A 20996-nucleotide genomic window follows, 5' to 3' on the forward strand; every position below is an offset into this window, starting at 1 on the left:
CCAGGCTTGAGAAGTCTCCCTGGGCAGAGGCAGGTACTCCTAAGCCGAGAACTTCTCCCGTGTCATACCATACGCTGGAACGTGACACTAACTTAGAAGGAGGGAAAGCAAAAGCAGACTTTCCTAGGCTTCTTCTGGTTGCCAACCAGTTTTCCAGCAAGCGCATGGCTCTCTTGGAAGAGCGAGATAGCACTAACTTCGTATACGAAGGTGTCGCAGCAGTCAAACCTAACGTAAATGCAGAAGGTGGTGATCGAGGAGCAGCAGTCACAAACTGAGTTGGAAAAACTTCTCTAAAAACATTCATGATCTTTCTAAAACCAACGGATTGTTGGACAACCTTAGGTCCTTCTTCCTCTGAAAGGATCCCTAAAGGAGCATTAGTTGATAAAGGATCATCAATTTCCTCTTCAGAGAACACTTCATCTGATAAAATCAAATCCTTACAAGAAGGAGAAATCCCCGTATGTCGCGAAGGTAAAGCTTGACAGCCTACATCGACTTGTATATGAGAAGAAGTTAAGGCAGTAGGGTCAACGTCACGTCGTGACTGCAGTAACTGTCGATCGACAACACGTCGTGACTGCACTGACTGACACTCGACGTCACGTCGTGACTGTGGTGTCTGCAGCTCAACGTCACATCGTGACTGCTGCGACTGACGCTCGACGTCACGTCGTGACTGCGGTGTCTGCCGCTCGACGTCACGTAGTGACTGCGGTGACTGACATTCAACGTCATAGCGAGACTGCAGTGACTGCAGTTCGAAATCAAGGTTAGACTGAACGGACTGACGTTCAACGTCAAGTCGAGATTTACGATCTGAATCTTGCTTAGCCGCAAAGCTAACACTTGGGTTAACATCGGAATGACGTAACACTTCACGCTTAGATGGTTGAAGACCTGACACTCGTTTAGCAGACCCGTGACGTACTGCAAGCAAAGGTTCCTGACAAACAGGAGCAGGACCATAAGCCTGCATTAAGGAGGACAGCTTGGACTGCATGTCCTGCAAAACACTAAGTTTAGGATCTACAACACTCGGAACAGACCTCGACCTTGGGAACGTCTGTTCATAAACGTCAGCACTATCAACGAGAGTCGCAGTATTAAGGTCACGTCTGGAACGACCAGAAAGCACAACGGGATCGTGACTCTTAGAAGGGGCCTATGGAGCCACAAAACTAGACATTAAATATGAACATTTAATCGGGGAACCTTCCTCTGAAGAAGGAATACGTTCCGGGCTGCTCCAATGACTACAGCCAGGACGGATACTCTTTTCTGAAGGAACTAACTTTCTTTTTAAAGGTCTCGAAACCTCACGCCAGGATTTTTTCTTTACAAACGAGTCATCGGAAGACGAGGAGAACTTAGTCTCGCCTCTCTTATGGTAAGGACGTGCTTGAGGAGCAACGTCTGTAACCTCTGAGGGAACGTCTGTTCGTTGTTTAACGCCTATTGCTACCTTTGGTCTTGTGACATTCCTTCTTCCAGGGGCTGGGGAGCTTAAAAGAGGTCTCGGACTGGGTGAGCGACAAGCACGAACAGACGAACCCTCCGCATTATCACTGAACACATTTTTACCACTTTTCACTTTTCAAAATTTTGACATCGGACATAAGCTGATTTCTGCCCGAGGCCAGCCATTCGACCTTTTCACCCAAAGCATGAATAGCCTTAAACATATCTTCAAGAGAAGGTTCATTAGTGCAAGTAGGGGGTTCTGAAACTACCACTACAGGGGGAGGAAAAGGTTCAGTTGCATGGGAAGAGGACAATTCTAGCGAACGAGAAGAACTTCTTCTACGCCTATCTCTCTCGAGTTTTCGAGTATACTTATCATATTCTAAAAACTCAAATTCAGATAAAACCACACACTCCTCGCATCGATCCCCTAATTGACAAGCTTTGCCTCTACAATTAATACAAATAGAGTGGGGATCGATGGAAGCCTTTGGAAGGCGCCTGTTACAATCCTTTGAACATTTTCTATAAACAGGAGAAGGGTCGGCCATTATGGAAATTTTAAAGAGAGATCCAAAAAACAAGCAAAGTTCAGCAACAGAAAATCAAAAAAGGGATTCAAGAGTATTCGAAGAATATCCAGCACAATGAAAGCCAAAAAAAACATTAACAAGTACTTCACCAATTGCAGAAAACTTTCGGTTTAGCACGAGCACGGAACCAATGTTGACATTCCAATCGGCAGAGAAGAACTGGAGCTTATCGGAATATGTTTAGTATCCTGCCGACAGTTAGCGCTAGTGTACACCCAGCCAACCAGCATAGTGATTGCCCGCGAGTTTTGAATCTGCCGATCGTCGGAGACGTTAGCTATATATATATCCACCGGCTAAGTTAAATATTTAAAATCTACTCTTAATGGAAGACTTCTTGGTGTGTCTACCATCCATTCCAGTACCTCTGTGAACCATTCCTTGAGGGCCAAAAGGGGGCCACTAGGGTCATTCTGGTCCCCTTGTGGGACACAAACTTTTGTATCACCTTGTACAGGATCTTGAATGGTGGAAAAGCGTACGTGTCTAGATTGGTTCAATCCAACAGAAAAGCATCTATGTGGACTGCTTCTAGATCTGGTACCGGGGAGCAATACGCCTCTAGCCTCTTTGTTTTGGATGTCGTGAAGAGGTCTATGCATGGTCGGCCCCAAAGTTGCCACAGGCTCTTGCAAACTTGTTGATTCAACGACCACTCTGTGGACAGAATCTGACCCCTTCTGCTGAGGCTGTCTGCCATTACGTTCCTTTCCCCTTGAATGAACCTTGTCATCAGTACCACATTCCTTTCCTTTGCCCATAAAAGGAGACTCCTTGCGGTTTCGTAAAGGGACATCGAGTGAGTTCCTCCTTGCTTGGCAATGTAAGCCAATGCTGTGGTGTTGTCGGCATTGACTTGCACCACTTTGTTTAGGACTGACTCTTCGAAACTTCTGAGGGCTAACGGGACTGCCAACAATTCTTTCTGGTTGATATGGAAGTTCTGCTGAGTCTCTGACCACAACCCCAAGACTTCCGACTTGCCCAGTGTTGCTCCCCACCTTGAGTCCGAGGCGTCGGAACACAACACAAGGTCTGGGTTCTTTGGAGCTAAGTGGTAACCATCTTGGAATCTGTCTGGCTCGTTCCACCACTGAAGGCAACTTTTGATAGATTCTGTAAATGGAATGTTCATTGTCTCTAGGTCCTTCTCCTTGTCCCAATGGTAACTGAAGTGGAATTGGAGAGGACGAAGGTTCAGCCTTCCTAAAGGGACAAATTGTTCCAACGAGAAGAGGGTTCCTATTAGACTCATCCAATTCCTCGCCGAACAATTCCTTTTCCCTAGAAAAGATCGGAGTATCAAATTGGCTTGTTCCATCCTTAATGGAGACAGAAAAGCCCGAAAAACCTGACTCCGAATCATCATTCCCAAAATGGTATCAAGAGAGACTTTTCCTTGTTGACAAGGAGACCCAATTCTTTTGTAAGACTCAAAGTTGTTTGGAGATCCTTCAGGCAGTGATCGTATGAGTGAGCTCTGAGAAGCCAATCACCGAGATACAGGGAGGCTCTGATGCCTCCTGAATGGAGACTCTTTGCTATATTGAGCATCAGTTTCGTAAATATTTGCGGGGCGGTGCTGAGGCTGAAACTTAGGGCACGAAATTGAAAAATTTCTACCTTGAATACAAACCTTAGATAGTGCATGAAGCTCAGATGAATTGGGATGAGAAAATAGGCGTCCTGGAGGTCTAATAAGACCATCCAGTCGCCTTTCCTTACCGCTGCCAGGACTGACTTTGAAGTCTCCATCGAGAACTTGGTCTTCTGCACATACCAGGAACAGGCAGTTGTAAAAGCCTGGAGAATGTAAGTCCTGAACCTTTTCTATGGCCCCTTTCTCCAACATTAAAGACACTTGAGTTGTTAATCCTTGTCTCTTTGCCTCCTCTCTGTATCTGAGAAAGAGATCCACTGGAGCTAAAACCAAAGGAGGTTTCCCCATAAAGGGGATTTTATAGCCCTCCTTTAGATGTACCGACCTAGGGTCTGGCTCCTACTGCCTGAAGGCGAAAGCAGTCAGACTCTGCTTCGCCCTGTCCTAACGCCTCTCCTCTTGGTTCTTCTTCCATCAGGCCTGGGGCTACCCCTGCTGGAAAACCTACCTCGAAAAGGCTGAGAGAACTTGGGAAAAGTATTCTCTTCCTTAGGTTTGCGGCTGGAAAAAGAAGTTGGAAAGACTTTTCTAGCTGTCTTAGTGACCAGATCTTGTGTGGCCTTTTGCGTTAAGGCGGACGAGATTTCCCTTATGAGCTCTTGTGGGAACAGCGAGGAAGACAGAGGAGCAAATAATAACTCTGACTTCTGGAAAGGAGTAACTCCCAGTGACAGGAAGAACCACATCTGAGCCCTCTTTTTAAGAATCCCTGCTGAAAAGAGTGCCGCCAACTCATTAGAACCGTCCCTCAATGCTTTGTCCATACAGGACATTAAATGGACTAAGGTAGAAGTATCACCTTCTTTAAAAGTGGAAACTTTCTTGCCCACGGCTCCTAGAGTCCAGTCAAGGAAGTTAAAAACTTTGAAGGCTCTAAATACGCCTTTGAGCAGATGATCCAGCTCGGAGGTAGACCAGAAAATCTTGGTCTTCCTCATGGCCGACCAACGAGGAGCGTCTACAAGACTCGAGAAATCTCCCTGGGCAGAAGCAGGTACTCCCAAGCCGAGAACTTCTCGTCTCGTACCATATACTAGACCTAGATGCTAGTCTAGCTGGGGGAAAAGCGAAGGCCGCTTTTCCCTGGTCTTTTTTGGACTTCATCCAGTCTCCCATCAGTCTAAGAGCCCTCTTAAATGATAGTGACAAGACCATGTTGGTAAACCGAGACTTCCTTGACGCCTTCCCAAGAGTGAACTCTGAAGGTGAAGAGCGTGGGGCAACGGGGACAAAGAATTCTGGGAATTCCTCATTAAAGACCTTCATAAGTTTTTCAAATCTACTGAAGGGCGAAATGATTTCGCGTCTTCATCCTCTGATACCTCCTCAAATGGCTCAACAGGAGAAAGGTGGTGATCATCAGAGTCCTCTTCTGGGCAAGCCCCAACTGGAGCAACAACACTGGGTTCAGGATCAGCAACAGAACAGAACCTGGAACCTCATGCCTGTCACTAAGCAGATCTACCGCTTGACGCTCAGCCAACCGCTCACGATCAAAGCGGTCGGAACTAGCGTGTTCCTGATCATGGCCTCTGACCATCGTGAAGTGCGTGGTCCTCCTCCTCATCATCAAGTCTCACTACTTGACTACCAGCAGCACGAGAAGAAGTTGGTTGCTTGGTGTCACGTTCCGAAAAACGCTTGACGTCGCGTCCTGACTGGCGTTCAGCGCCGCGTACCGCTCGACATCCTGCCTGACTGCCTGCCGCTCGGTGAAGTGTCCTGGAGGACGCTCGCTATCACATCTTGTAGGACGGTTGACGTCCTCTTTAGTAGGGCGTTCAACATCCTGAACAGCAGGACGCTCGATGTCACCCTCAGCTGGACGTTCGAGTTCACGTCCTGAAAGTCATTCACTTTTGCGCTTGGAAAGGCGTTCGGCGCCTTGATCTAAAGAACGCTCGATGTCACTCTTTGTTGATCGCTTAAGATCACGTCCTGAAGGACGTTCAACACTATGACAATGAGGACTCTCAGCGCCTCGTAAAGAAGGACGCCCGATATCACGAACCACTGCACACTTATCGTCACGTTTGGGAGGTCGATCGGGAACACGTCCTGGTGGACGTTTCAAGGTGCGTTGAGAAGGATGTTCGCTGTCTTGAGCTTGATACTCAATGTCACATCTGGTTGTTTGACGTTTGACGCCATGATGGGTTGCTTGACATTTGCGAACAAGATCACGACATTTCAAGGGAGAGACGAAAAGAAGATCGTCATCCAGAGCCTCTTGACTGACAGTTTTACGCCGCCTGGCGTCCAGACGAGAAGCTTCCTGACATTCAGAATCCAGGACTGCTACTCTCTTACTGTCCGGGGGCTTGGTAATGCTGCATGAAAGAAGAGAGCCTTTGTTGCATCTCTTGTAGCATGGACAAATTCGGATCCACTCGTTGTGACATCGGGGCCGCTACGTCTAACGCCACATAGCTCTCCTCACCACTCATAGAGCGTTCAGATCGTCCAGATGGTGATAACCAGTCCGACGGCTGCTGGGGAGCATGAACTGAGGTCATGCCAGGTTCTGACAATTGATCAGCAAGCAAAAGATTCTTGGTAGAGACCGACGTCCTAGCAGGACGTTTAGCAGGAGAGCTCTCAACTGAAGATGGAAACCGCTATGGGTTGTTCCAATGGCTACAGCCAGGAGCCGCTTCACTGGTAGTACGCTGGTTGGCCTTATCAAAGGTCCTCTCGAGAGGTCTAGAAGCTTGACGCCAGCCTCTTTTCGGAACCGCGTCATCCGAAGACGACGAAAACAACTTAACCTCACCTTTCCTATGGTGAGGGTGAACGTCCTGGGAAACGTCAACAGGTACCTTCGAGGGGACATCTGCTCGTGTGTTAAAGCCTCTCGTCTCCTTTTGCCGGTCGACATTCCTTTTCCCAGGGGTTGGGGAGCTTGGATGAGGTCTAAGACTAGGAGAACGACAGACTCGAGCAGGCGCACCCTCCACACCACTAAAACACTTCACTGCACTTCTGACACTTTTACCCTTCAACTGCATTACATCGGACATAAGCTGCGTCCTGTCTGCCGCTAGTGATTCAACCTTAGCGCACAGAGCTTGAATTGCCACCAGTATGTCTTTAAGTGTAGGCTCATTCGCAGTTACAGTAGCAGAATCAGAATCTACCACTACAGGGGAAGGATTAGGTTCAGTGACACGGGAAGAGGAAAAGTATTTTGAAGAACGAGAACAACTTCGTCTCAATCTATCTCTTTGAAGTTTACTCCTATAGCGATCAAACTTAAGCCATTCATTCTCTGACAGAAGAACACACTCATCACACAGATCACCCAACTCATATTCTTTACCTCTGCATTTAGCGCAGAGCGAAAGGGGATCAAGAGAGGCCTTTGCCATTCGGGTCTTACACCCACTAACACACATCCTACAAGTTATAGGGGGGGTGGCCATTTTGAAAATTTTATGAAAGAAATCAACAAGCAAGGTTCAAAAATTTTAAATCCAAACGTAATCCAAGAATATCCAAGAGAAAAATCAAACAAGCGTAAGTCAAAACCAAAGCGTTGTACGTCACCAAATTAAATCAGCAAAAATCAGTAATTGTCGAGCAGAATTCTAACAATGTCGTCGCTAACGACAGCAGGGAAGATATGAGGAATCCTGTAATAGTTCCTAGGTACCTCACTAGGGCGCAGGGGTGGTACACCTGGCTATCCAATCGGCGATTGACGCGGGTTTTGAATTTTTCTGCCGTGACGTCAGGGACGTAAGCTATATATATAACTACCGGGTAAGTCTTATGCTTAAAATCACCTCATTTTATGTTCCCATTAAATATTATTTATCATACACTCCATTTTATCTTGCTATATTATTTTTATACATTTTGTTATCACCTTGTCATGCCCAGATTTCACATAAATATGACAAATTCGGAGATAATTTGTATTTTTCCTAACCATACAAACCTTAGCTATTTACATTGGGGTTTACCTTTTAGCATAGCTGAAATGGCGTGCCATTAGAATTTAACGAGGGTGTATTACCCCCGCGCTAGTTAGCGGGGGGGTAGGGGAGTGGTAGCTAGCTACCCATCCCCCCCCCTCACACCGGTGAACTGCTTCACTTCACATAGAGGTAGGACTTGTCTTGGGGGAACAGGGCTGGCGGGCAAATATGTGTAAATAGCTAAGGTTTGTATGGTTAGGAAAAATACAAATTATCTCCGAATTTGTCATTTGTTCCGTAACCGAAATACAAACCACGCTATTTACATTGGGTGACTTACCTCTTAGGAAGGGTGGAAAGTCCTCAGCCATACTGGCTTTGGCTTTACCCGGGGACTCAAAATCCGAGTGAGTCGCACTCGAGAAAAGGAGTCCCTGCACCTCACAAGTTCCTTGCTCCGCAAGGAAACGTGTGGCCTACATAAGCTTGTGTGTGAAGGAAGAAGTGTGACCCGTCCTAGGCAGTTGACCTGGAGTTCCAGAAGGAACTCTGGGTTAGGAAGTTCCCAATACCACCTCGTCAGGGTATGGGGGACGCGACAGTATTGACTCAATACTCGGAACACAAGGAAGCATGGTTTACCTGCAGAGGTTCGAGGTCAGCTATGCAGAGACCAGGATGCTGCTTCCCCAGTAGAGGGGACGATGAAGAAAGAAGTAAGGGCCAGACATACTTCTCTCGTTCATGCAGACTAAAACCTGATAACAATGCCCTCAACCTTCTGCTACCTGTCCAAAAAGGAGCCTGAGGTTAGACCAGCTGTTGTGTAGCCACCACAGAGCGATAGAAACGTATCGATACTCCTGTGGGTCAAATCCTGCAGGAAGCGGGCTGCGAAGGTCATTAGACGCTTCCAGACTCCAGCTTGTAGCACCTGCGTCACAGAGTAATACTACTTGAAGGCGAGGGAGGTTGCGATGTATCCGACATCGTGCTGTAGGGCGGCGTGACGGAGGAGGGTCTGGATTCAGGTCGAGATGAATGTCCTTGAGTCCAAGCTGAAGAGGTATACTGGAGACTCTCCCCTGTGTCCTTTCTGTGCTCCCAACCCGGCTGCACGTGAGGACAAACTGCAGCTGTTCCCAAAGATAACCCCTTGATTCCTTTACTGGCAAGAAGGAGAAGGTTTTGGGTCATCAGATACAGAATGGTGACTCGAAATCTTGAAGGAGCTGGACCGAAGGGCCGGGACCCCAAGATTCTGAGTCTAGCAAACAACTCAGGAGCAAAACTGAATGTTGCCTTCCCCTATTCCTTAGAAAGGGCGGAGTCGTACGAGACCAAGAAGATTGCTTACACACTGGCCGAGGCCAGTGTGAGCAGGAGCACCGTCCCCAAGACGGAATACGATCAGGGGCCTGACGTAATGGTTCTTGAGAAGATCTCTTAAGGGACTAAAAGTCCGAACCATGCTCCATGGAGGAGGTCTCACTCCGACTGGGGGCAGGGACGTTCGCAGCTTCGCATGAGCGAAGAAAGGTCCAGGGGAAGGAAAAAGTCTATTCCTTTCAGCCTGAAGGCCAGAGAAAAGCTGAGCGACAGGCTTCATTGTCGAGAGCGGAAAGGAGTTTCCTCCCGCCGAAAAGCAATAAGTCCGTTATTGCTGGAGAAGAGGCCTCAAGGGAAGAGGTATCTCTCCCACGACACCAACCACAGAAGACTCTCCACTTCGCCTGGTAGACCCCTGCGGATGACTACCGCAGGTGACGCGACCTCCGCTCCGCGACTGTAGCGGGTTGTCACTTCTTGAGGAGGCGGCGTAGTGTCTCCAGGCGCGAAGCCGAAGCGATGCCACGGCTCGTGAAAGATGTTGTAGTGTGGTTGTTAGAGTAGCCTGTGCTGTGGGAGAAGCTCTCCCGGGAGTTCCGTCAGGGGAAGCAGAGGGTCCGGAAACCGTTCCGCGTATAGTCACAGTGGCGCTCTCAGGGCCAACGAAAGGTCAACAGACAACCTTGTCTTGTTGAGACCCATTCTCAACAGACAACAATGGTGGGAAGACGCAGGCGTCGATGTTGTCCCACCATCACCGGAAAGCATTTTGCCAAAGAGTCTTGGGGTCTGAGACTGGGGGGGAAGAACAGCGGAAGCTTGAAGTTCCAGGCTGTCGCGATCAGGTCCCCCAGGCCAGGACTTGCTGGCTACTAAAGGCCAAAGACCCCCAGGTACCCTTTATCTGCGAGGCTCTGCCCAGATAGTCGGAGAGAACATTCCTCTGCCTGGAATGAGCGAGCCGATAGTGGTATAGAGAGGACCTCGGATCATCTCAGTATCTCTACTGCAAGATGCGAAGGTATGAAAATGCGTCCCTTGCTGGATGGAATACGCAAGTACCATGAAGTCGTCGCGCACGGAGCGACTCGGCAGGAACTGTAGGATCTGTAGAGGGGCCAGACTACAGCCCCTAAGCCTGCCCGAATGATGGAGAGGTATCCTTCAGGTCCCGACCATAGGCCTGAACCGGAACATGCTCTCCCCCCCCCCCCCCCTTTACTTTGACGAGTCTGAGAACAGCATCAAAATGTGGGGAAAGGACGAGAATATCCACTCCCATCAAGAGGTTCCATAGGTCAACACCCATTGCAGGTCTAAACGTTCCGCTGGTCCCCTAGGGGCCAGAAAGTCCGGTTAATCGTTGCTTTGATACCACCGGAACTTGGGCCGCCCCACAGGGAACTTATCCTGAGGCGACCGTTTGGGACTTTAGACGGGTCAATGAGGAAAAGAGACCCAGGAAACGTTCCAAAGTAGGGCTGAAAGCTCTGCTTGACTGAGAACAGGTACTGCGACTCTCCTCAGCCTTGCCACAGTCAACTGAAGGGAAGGCTCGGAGAAGGAGGCAACAGCATCTGGCATACCCAGGCGGTCACCCATCCAAGTACTGACCAGCCCAACGTTGCTTAACTTCGCTGATCGGACGAGAAGTGGTGTTTCCAACGTGGTAAGGCCGTTGACTCAATATCATGGCTAAAAACCCCAGATGTTGAGGCAGAAGTAGAGAAGGCTCCTAGCTTGTCCCGGTGTTGAAGAAGGTCGAACCCGATCCTACCAGAGTTGACCAGACCTCCAAAAGGCGAAGGAGGTGGAAGCCTGCTCCTGAGCGGCCATGAGGAAAGCAGGGAGAGTTCTTTGGGGAAAAACCTGCGATGCCACCGCGGGATCGCCACACCGCATCTTAAGTCTAGGCTGAATTCCAAGAGCTTCCTGGAAGATGGATGGAATGGAAACTGGAAGTACCCGTCCTTCCGATCCAGGGCCTAAGGAGTCCCGCCGCCTCGTTACCAGTCTGATCGATTCTGCTTGTTCCACGCTGGACAAAGTTTGTTCGACAAACTTGAACAGTGCTGAGAGGTCGACTACGGAATTCCCGTCTCAGATGCTTTCCTACGAGAAAGGATCGACTGAAGAAGCCGGGGGGTGAAGCTGTCGACGATCCAATGGAGGACCTTCTCCTAAGGCATGGGTCATTCTGCCCAAACGAGCAAAACTCTTGCCCACCCCATGGCATAGAGGTTCAGTGACACTGAATTCGCTGACAGAGACGGAGAGATGGTAAGAGCGAGGCGCGATATCCTTGGCTGATAACGGAGATCGTGCAGGAATTGGCATCAGGAAGCTGTTATCTGGATGAGTAACCTTAGGCATCCTCCCAGCGTGAGACCTGCAAGGGGGGGTTGCCAATCCTAGAGTTTGTGAGCTCTGCCGCTCCCTCTAGGATTATGCCCCCCCAGGAGAGCTTCCCGTGCTACCTCTCCCTGACAGGAGGGGACTGGTATTGGACACCTTGTCTCAGCTGCCGTAGCCGGTACGATAACTTAGGCCGACGAGGCTGAAAGAAGAGGCGCTGGAGGCCTACAGGGTCTGGAAGAAAGCGCCTTGGAGGAGTGAAAACGGAAGTCGACTTCCTCCGCACAACTGCTGTCCATGTCCCTGTCCTTGGGCACAAACAAGCTCTTCCCAAGGATGGAAGTGTGTCTGAGCTTGTTGACATCCACGGAGGAGACACTCGAGAGGAAGCCCTCGGTCACTGCATCTAGATGGTCCAACCTCGAGCTTGCCCGAAAGTTCGAAACTTGGAGACGAAACGCCAAAGTGCTTGAGCCCGAGAGGCGGAAAGTACCCATGACCTTCATGGAACTTCCTTGTACAAAACCTCGGGTCGCAACCGAGGAGGGAAAGGACCTGGTAAGCCCCTTCCACGAGATGGAGAAGAGGAAGGGGTAAACCAGTCACCCCTTGCCTGACGGAGAAATCTCGAACGGAAAGCTCCCTGGCAAGACCCTTCCAGGGCATGACGAGGAAGGGCTAACCCAGGTTCTGGAAAGAAGAATGTTGCTCAGACCTCCTTGAAGATTCTTCCTGCTCTTGCATGTGCCATGCTCTGCGTTTCCAGGTTAAGACCGTGTTCTGGAAATACGCTCCAGAAGACTCGCCAGGCTGGCCATGTTGCGAAACCCCGACGGGAATCGTGGTCGCAATCGCCCTGGCGCCCGCGCGATGGTAATTCAATGGTTTGCGCGTGGCCGAACGTGGAAGCGCCCATGCGCGGGCACGCAGGAGCGCAGAAGGAGGGCGAGCGTGGTAGGAAGGGTGAGAGCTGGTGGTCGGAATCCGAAAGTTCACAGGCGAGCAATGACCCGTAGGCGAGCAATGGATACTGCAGGAATCGAGCCAACGTTCGCGCGATGGTAAATCAATGGTTTGCGTGTGGCCGAACGTGGAAGCGCCCATGCGCGGGCACGCAGGAGCACAGACGAAAGTGCGCGAGGGAGCGCAGAAGGAGGGCGAGCGTGGTAGGAAGGGCGAGAGCTGGTGGTCGGAGTCCGAAAGTTCACAGGCGAGCGATGACCCGTAGGCGAGCAATGGATACTGCAGGAATCGAGCCGACATTCGCGCGATGGAACACCGTTGTTCCGCGCGATGGAATACCGTTGGTTCGCGCGCGGGCGAACATTGCAGCGCATGTGCGCGGGCACGTGGGCGTGCGGCCGCGCGGGTGAGCACAGGCGGTCGGGAGACCGATGGCACATAGGCGGGCGATGACGCATTGACGAGCGATGGCCCGTAGGCGAGTGAAGGCCCGTTGGCAAGCGATGAGGCGTCGGCAAGCGACGGCACGTTGGCGAGCGGTGGTGCGTTAACAAAACGCTAGCGCGCAGGCGAAGAATCGCGCGGGCGCGTAGGCGATCGCTAATGCGTAAGAGACTAGGGATGGTTAGCGCGCATCGCGCTAAACAGAAGGCGCGCAGGTGCATCAGGATGGTGAGCGCTGAAGCAAGCTGTTAATCAGGCGATCCTGGACGGTCAGAAAAAACTGTTGGCGCCCATTGGTTCGTGGCAGGAAAGGGCGCGCAGATGTGTGCTGGAGATTGAAGAAAGCTTGCGCACAGAAGGACAGAAGTAAAGGTGAGCGCTGGCGAGCAGGAGGAAGATCTACGGCAAGACTCAGCTACCGGAGATCGTGGTCCACAGCAGGCGAGCGCTAGATCACTACTGATGGTGTCCAGGGGACCTGACACGCGTGGCAGATCGATGGCGATCGTTGACGCGCAGGAGATCGCTGACGAGCAGGCGAACGTTGACGCGTCTGTGGTCGCTGGCGAGCTGGTGATCGCTGGCGAGCAGAAGGCAACGTGTGGAATCCTGTGCGTAAAAGAAACGTGGGCGCACAGGGCGCGTAACAGAAACCAACAGGAAGAGCAGTGACGATCATCAGGAGAGCGCTGGCGAACAGGAGAGCGCTGGCGAACAGGAGAGCGCTAGCGATCCAGAAAACGCTGATGAGCAGGAGAGCGCCTGTGCGCTAACACTGAGCAGGAGAGCGCCTGTGCGCTAACACTGAGCAGGAGAGCGCCTGTGCGCTAACACTGAACAGAAGAGAACACTGCAGAAGGGCGCGGGGGAACCCTGACACGCAAGGGAGGCAACCCTTTGTCCGTTGGAAGACTGATGTCCATCGGAAGACCGTTGTCCGTCGGAAGACCGTTGCCCGTTTGAAGACGAGGTCAGACTGCTATCCATCTGCACCAGGGACGGAAGGTCAAGAAGGAGGAGTTGCAGGCTGCATACAGAGATTCAAAAAGGCGCCTCTTAGCATCCTTATAGAGAGATGGGAGGCCCTTACGACGTAGCGGACGGTGAGCCTTACGGCGAAGGCGGCCAACAGCAACAACAACAGAAGAGTCCTCCGAAGAGGAGTCTCTATGAATGTACTCTCTCGCGAATGAAAGAGAAACGATTCGTTAAGAGACGGGTCAGCCAGTGACCTAAAAAGAGCAATCCTCCGAAGAGGGGCTCCTGCAGTTGCCCAGCCCCTTGAGCATAACTGTAGGTGCAACCGCTCAGCACCAAGAGCATAGTCGCACGAAAAAAAAGCAAGAGAAGAACCCCCCAAAGGTGAAAAAACTCAAGCCTGGACAGGAAAACTTCCCTCAGAAGGAAAGCTACCCACCCAAGGAGGCGAGCCTCCTGAGTGTTCTAAAATTAACTGGAGAGCTGTCAATCGTCACGGGAGTACTTCCAGGAGAAGGAGACAAGCCCCTGACGATATATAGGGGAGGCAGCAACAGCCGAATCCCCAGGCCTCAACAAGACAGCTCACTCCGTTGTCACATTACAGAAATGAACTAGATCAGTTACTGTGAAAAATAAAAACAAAAATCATTAGTTAACATTCATTCCCCCGTCAAGGCTCCGAAGAGGAATCCCGAGGGAAAGGAACACAAGAATTACACAACAGGCCCGTGCCCTCACAACCACTTACACTCACGGAAGGAGAGCTGTAACCAAACAGAATTATAACAATTATAATTATGTAATTTAAAAATGAATGAACACTAAAGAAAGAACGAAAACCCCGAAAAGAATCGTTCTACAAAGCTGAAAAATCAACAAATACAATTTGATTCATAAACTAATTGAGACAAAACGTACGGCGTAGCAACCCCACCCACAAGGGAAGGAAACTACTCAGACGTAGTAAAAGGGTGAACGACCTCAAAAAGAGAGAGAGAGAGACCGAAGTCAAACTCGATCGCGACCCATGAAATACACCATGGTGGCCTAACTGCCGAGGGCTCCACGGAGATATCGTACACTACACACACAAGCTGAAAAGGACACTTACTGATTTCTATACTCAAATATATACATAAACATGAGAAAATGTTTACATATATATTGAGTAAAAGAAAAGTAAGTGATTAAGTAAAGACAAAACAACAATGGCTGCCAAGCGAAGACAAAGACAGAGACGTCTGTCCATGCCCGAGCCAAAAGTGAAAGTGAAGCAGTTCACCGGTGTGTGAGGGAGGGAGGGGTAGCTAGCTACCACTCCCCTACACCCCCCCCCCGACTAACTAGCGCGGGGGTAATACACCCTCGTTAAATTCTAATGGCTTGCCATTTCAGCTACGCTAAAAGGTAAACCCCAATGTAAATAGCGTGATTTGTATTTCGGTTACGGAACAAACTTGCTTTGGACAAGTTTCCCATTCTGGTTCATTCATGTTTACTCTCTAGACTCATGTTGCTTTTCCGTTAACCAATCACGAACCCATAAGTATGGAAAGTTTGCACAAGGGGGTTGATATTTGCCAACCCCCTCCTTCCAACAAACCCTTTTCCGTGGAAACCTTTGTCCAAGTCAGGTCTTTGCTAGTTCAAGTGACGTCTTTTAGCGTATTTTACAATGGTAGTTTTAGAAACTTGTAACGACTGCACTAGTCCATACTTGAAAGTATTTCGGTGAATTACAATGTTGATAATTTTGTTAAATCTCGTAATGTAATAGCCCAACGTTTACAGTGTTCCAAGTGCAGTACTAAACTAAAACAAAGAAGTTAAGACGTAACAGTCTCACAGTTACAACACCCCGGTGACCCACCAGTTTCGTCGTCACAGTCATAAAAGTAATTCATTAATTTCTTTAATTTTATATATTTGCAGGTAGAACCTTGGATAAGGGTTGTGACCAGGGAAGGTTTGTCACCTGAGAAGGGGTCCTGGGGGCTTGCCCCCGGCTAGGGGTTGTGACCAGGGAACTTCTAGGTTAGGTTAGGTGGGTTTGTTAGGTTCTGTTCACTTTTGTACCTTTTTATCTATTGTGTGAAGGGTATATGGAAAAATGCAATAAAATACACATGCTAATATTATCGTAGCATTGCTAACATTAGCAATGACAGTGTAACATTGGTAACGTTGCGTATCATTGCTAATGTAAGCGTTCGCAGTACATATGTTCTTGACAAGTAGAGTGACACGGAAATTGAACAAGTTATAATATTTGAACATTTTATCAGAAAATATATAACAAGAGACCTTATATTTAAAAATTTTAACAGAAAATATATGTTTACCTGTAGAAAATATTATGATTTAACCGGTTTTTACCTTCATTTCAGTCATAATAACAGCAACCAGTTCATCTACTTAAAGTTAGTCGAACTGGTTGTTCTATTTGTTTGCGGTTGAAATGGTCAAATTCGGTCAAATCACGTTATTTACTACAGAGAAACATATATTTTCTGTTCGAAATGAGAATCTGTAATACAGTAAAACTTTACCAAAAATGGAAATCACCTAACATAAACTTTCCCCCTAACCTAACCTACAAGCTGTGTCCTTGCAACACCCCTTAAACTGCCATATTCTAAGTTAGCCACAATATTACATACAGGTGGCTGCTATCATACATACACCCCCTAATGTATTATTACTAAACATCTTACAAGAAAACGAATCAATTGCATAAAAAATTCCTCCGAGATGTATCCGAATGCTTCCGACTTTTAGTATGCACACTGATATCACCACATTAGCCCCACCACATAGGGCATGTCACTTACGATGCACTCAAGTCATCATAAGTCAACCATTCGTCAAAATACACATTTCCCGTTTACCATGTTTGTGTCCACTAATTTATATAGCATGTCAAAGTGTTTACGAATATCTTACCTGGTACTGCACGATTTTTTCTGTAAGTTCTGGTGTCAGTTGGCGATCATGTTCAGCCATGATTGTAAACACTTCTGTCAGGTCGCTTAGGATAAAAATATGAACGAAAATGCCAAAGAATTGTTTTCTTCTTCTTCTCGTCTACAGATGAGGTTTCTGTGCTTGTTTTATTATACTGTGTGTAAATGATACGCATGAAAGGAACCAGAGAATAGATTTTCAAGGTGATGGAGGATGAATATTGTTCCGTAACAGGAGAGGAAGATAACATATGAGGGGAAAAAAGGATTCAATAAAAGAGAAACTTACAGAACACACGTAATTTACAAATATTTGACATCAGATTAGTGCTACACCAGATGCACAAATAGAATGCCTTGATATTATGGGATAGCAGAATATAATAAAAAACATTTCCCCCCTGGAAGAAAAACGATATGACGAGTAATAAGTAAGATATCACCTGACCCAAAAACAACATTAGGCCTATACCCTAATTACGAGAATAGCATTGGTGCGTATAAGTTTCTCAAATCTGAGAAAATGGCTATAATTACGAGTTATGAAAAGGGCTCTAGATAATTAGTAATTAATCTCGTATATGCCTATTACGAATCTATCCTTTATTTTAAGATAATACTATAATACGTAACTCTTGAACAAATAATTTCTCACTTAGATAAAAGAAGCTTTGCCAGATCACCAATCTACTTACAGAAAATTATACTCGACGGAAACGGCCATCTGTTCTGTTGTAATGATGGCTGATAATGATGGATAAAAACAAATGTAGTATTTTAATATAGCTTGATCTAGATGTTGTCTTTTATACCATTGAGCGTGAACTGATACTAAATGATCTACAGTCCATCGGCATTGAAGATCAAGCTTTTGAACACCTAAAAGAGTTATGGCATCGAAGGCGATGCATTAGAGTGGACCCCGTCATTCCTACTCAGTAGATAGCAACGAGTTGTGCCTAAATGAGTCCAAGTCGTCTTGGATGGGCGTAACCAACGGGATACGGATACCACAGGGCTCAAACCTTGGGCCACTCCTATTTTTGATGTTCATAAATGACATCACAGAAGCTGTTACTTGCTGTATTAAAATTTATACAGATTACACAAACATCTATAGCAAGATTAACTCTGATACGGACGACCTTCAGTTCCAGCAAAACATAGATAATCTACTACAGTGGTCGCAGCAATGGTAGTGTTTCATCCAGAAAAAAAAAAAAAACACACACACACACATCACGGCAAGGGACAGGCACAAGAGCGGGAATACAAGATGGGCCCAACTCCTTTAGCAACCACTGAAGTCGAAAAAGATCTAGGGGTACATATTTATTCTGGTTTTTGTTTCCAGGCCCACGGCCTCAAAATCGCAGATACAGCTAACAAGTTAGTAGGCATATGTCATCTGTTGTCCACGTATATGGACAGCTACATGCTCCTGTCCCTCTATAAGGGACTGATTCCCCCAAAGCTGAAATACGCTGCCTCAGTATGGTCCCCACGGTATATGCCGGACAGCAACGAAATTAGTTCCAGGCCTGCAGTACCTGTCTTCCGAGGAGTGACTGAAGAAAATAGACCTTCCAACGCTGGTGTTCCATAGCCTAAGAGGAAAATACCATCCAAGTCTACAAGTATCTACATGGGGAGTACAAAGTGGACTGTGAGAAGTTGCTTCCTTTGAAACAAGACAGCAGAACCACAGGACACTCCTTGTGTTTAGAGAAGCAGAGACAGCTGATGAGTGCAATGGGGTCAGTTCAATCACATTTCCACTAGGACGTGGTAAATAATTGGAACCAGCTGCCAGAAGTCATATCTGCAGAGACACTCGATACTTTCAAAGCCAGACTAGACAGACATTGGAGGAGCCACTCACTCTGCTTTGACTACAAAGCCAGAGATGATGTGTACTAGAGTGACTGTAATCTCGGGTGTATAGGCCTGTCGGCCTTTCTAGCGTATATTGCATCATGTGTTATAAAAGACTATTTGGTTGACAGAAACTACTTTGTGCAAATCGGAAACTCTTATCCATCATATGAACCACTAAACAAATGGGCACCTCAGGGGAATGTGCTGGGCCCAACCTTTTACTGTAGGTAGTAAGTTGGCCAGGGTACCAGCCACCCGATGAGATACTACCACTAGAGAGTTATGTGGTCCTTTGACTGGCCAGACATTACTATAATGGACCCTTCTCTCTGGTTACGGTTGACTTTCCCTTTGCCTACAGATACATCGAATAGTCTGGCCTATTCTTTACAGATTCTTTTATGTCCTCATATACCTGACAACACTGAGATTACCAGACAATTCATCTTCACCCAAGGGGTTAACTACTGCACTGTAATTTTTCAGTGGCTACTTTCCCAATGGCATGGGTAGAAGTGCTTCTTTAGCTATGGTAAGCAGCTCTTCTAGGAGAAGGACACTCCCAAATCAAACCATTGTTCTCTAGTCTTGGGTAGTGCCATAGCCTCTGTACCATGGTCTTCCACTGTCTTGGGTTAGAGTTCTCTTGCTTGAGGGTACACTCAGGCACACTATTCTATCTAATTTCTCTTCCTCTTGTTTTGTTAAAGTTTTTATAAGTTATATGGGAAATATCTATTAATGTTACTGTTCTTAAAATATTTTATTTTTCCTTGTTTCCTTTCTTCACTGGGCTATTTTCCCTATTGGAGCCCTTGGGTCTATAGCTTCCTGCATTTCCAATTTGGGTTGTAGCTTAGCAAATGATAATAGTAATAATAATATACTAGAACTGGGCGTGTCACTCGTTTGGGGGCATTGCCTCAGTGTCAATTCATCATTGCCTAGGGGGCGTTCCGTTGGCGTCAATCCATCGTTTTTCCCAAAAAAATTGCATCCTTATTCGCGCCATTAAACCACCGCGTCGCTGGCAGATTACTCTAATCTATATGAAACATCGTATATATGAATATATATATATATATATATATATATATATATATATATATATATATATATATATATATATATATATATATATATATATATATATATATACATATATGTGTGTGTGTGTGTGTGTGATAGAAAATACTATAAAATTTTTATTCATATTTGACTTATTTTGGTAATTTACTCATTTGTCTTTGATATTATTTGGATTATTCAATTAAAAGTAAAACTCAGCCTCATCTATTTCTATTTTATCATACTTATTAGGGGCTTAGTTTAGTTAGTTGATTAATTCTACTTTTGTGATTGTATCATAATCATAGTATCACAATAGTACAAACTTAAACTACAATCTATAAACTATAAGTCTAATAGAGTACAACCTGTATAATGAATAAATCTAATTACTTAAATAGAAGTAGATATTAGTCAAATACTCACGGTAACTCTCTCTCTCTCTCTCTCTCTCTCTCTCTCTCTCTCTCTCTCTCTCTCTCTCTCTCTCTCTCTCTCTCTCAAATTTAGTTATTTCTTTTACTAGAAAAAGAGAAGTCTCATAAAAAACGAATCAAGAAAACAAAACAAAATTAAATTAGTAGTAAAGCATGAGGATTACAGTAAACAATTACACAGAAAACTTTGCATTAAGGGGGAAATGACGCAAAATTTTATTTGCGACAATGTATTTGCGCCAACGTCATGGCGACGCTTTTTCAATTTTAGCGTCATATCGTTAATTAAGCGTCAATGAAATGGTCGTTCTATCGTAGACACAATGGCGCAAATTGTGATGCAAGTGTCCAGCTCTTGACATACTATTGGTCTGTCGAAAATACCACAAAGGCATGGAGTGAAGTTCAAACTATTTGCAGATGATACATAATTTTACTTCTCGATAAATGTTGTAGACGACGCTACTGAAACTCTAAACCGAATACTTGCCAGTGTTAGGGAATAGATGACAATTAAACAATTAAAATTAAATGAAAATAAAATTGAGTTTTTGGTGGTTGTAAAGAAAAACATAGTAAGCAACTTGGGTTATATAAAAAACGCATAAATAACAACTCTGCCCTGATATCTAGTGAAGTTCGTGATCTAAGCGTATCTAGACTGTAACATGTCTTTCAATGCCAAAATAAATAATGTATTATAACTCCTGGTTATTATCTTAGAAATATTGCTTTTGTAAAGAAGTACCTGAATGAACATCTGTGAAAAAAAAAAAAAAAAAACTTGTGATAACCTGTGTTATTACTAAGATTGGCTACTGTAACTCCATCTACTACAGTTCACCAAAAGTGCAACTTAAAAAAAAATTACGAAACATAATAAACAGAGGAGCAAGACTGATAAAAGGTGTCCCACCCGAGAAAGGATCACTCATGCG

General features: G+C 46.5%; 1 protein-coding gene and 1 pseudogene across 1 annotated transcript in view; both read right to left on the reverse strand.

Annotated features, from left to right (window-relative positions):
• The window catches only part of Faf2 (Fas-associated factor 2), a 135246-nt gene extending 118431 nt beyond the window's left edge, over positions 1-16815 (reverse strand). The window contains exon 1 of the mRNA XM_068378761.1: positions 16656-16815. Coding sequence (XP_068234862.1) covers positions 16656-16715 — 60 coding nt within the window. The 5' untranslated portion in view covers positions 16716-16815. The remainder of the gene's footprint in view (positions 1-16655) is intronic.
• On the reverse strand, positions 10535-10652 carry LOC137646176 (5S ribosomal RNA; annotated as a pseudogene).
• Positions 16816-20996: the final 4181 nt, after the last annotated feature.

This window comes from Palaemon carinicauda, chromosome 8, assembly GCF_036898095.1.
Source record: "Palaemon carinicauda isolate YSFRI2023 chromosome 8, ASM3689809v2, whole genome shotgun sequence".
Classification (NCBI taxonomy): Eukaryota; Metazoa; Arthropoda; class Malacostraca; order Decapoda; family Palaemonidae; genus Palaemon; species Palaemon carinicauda.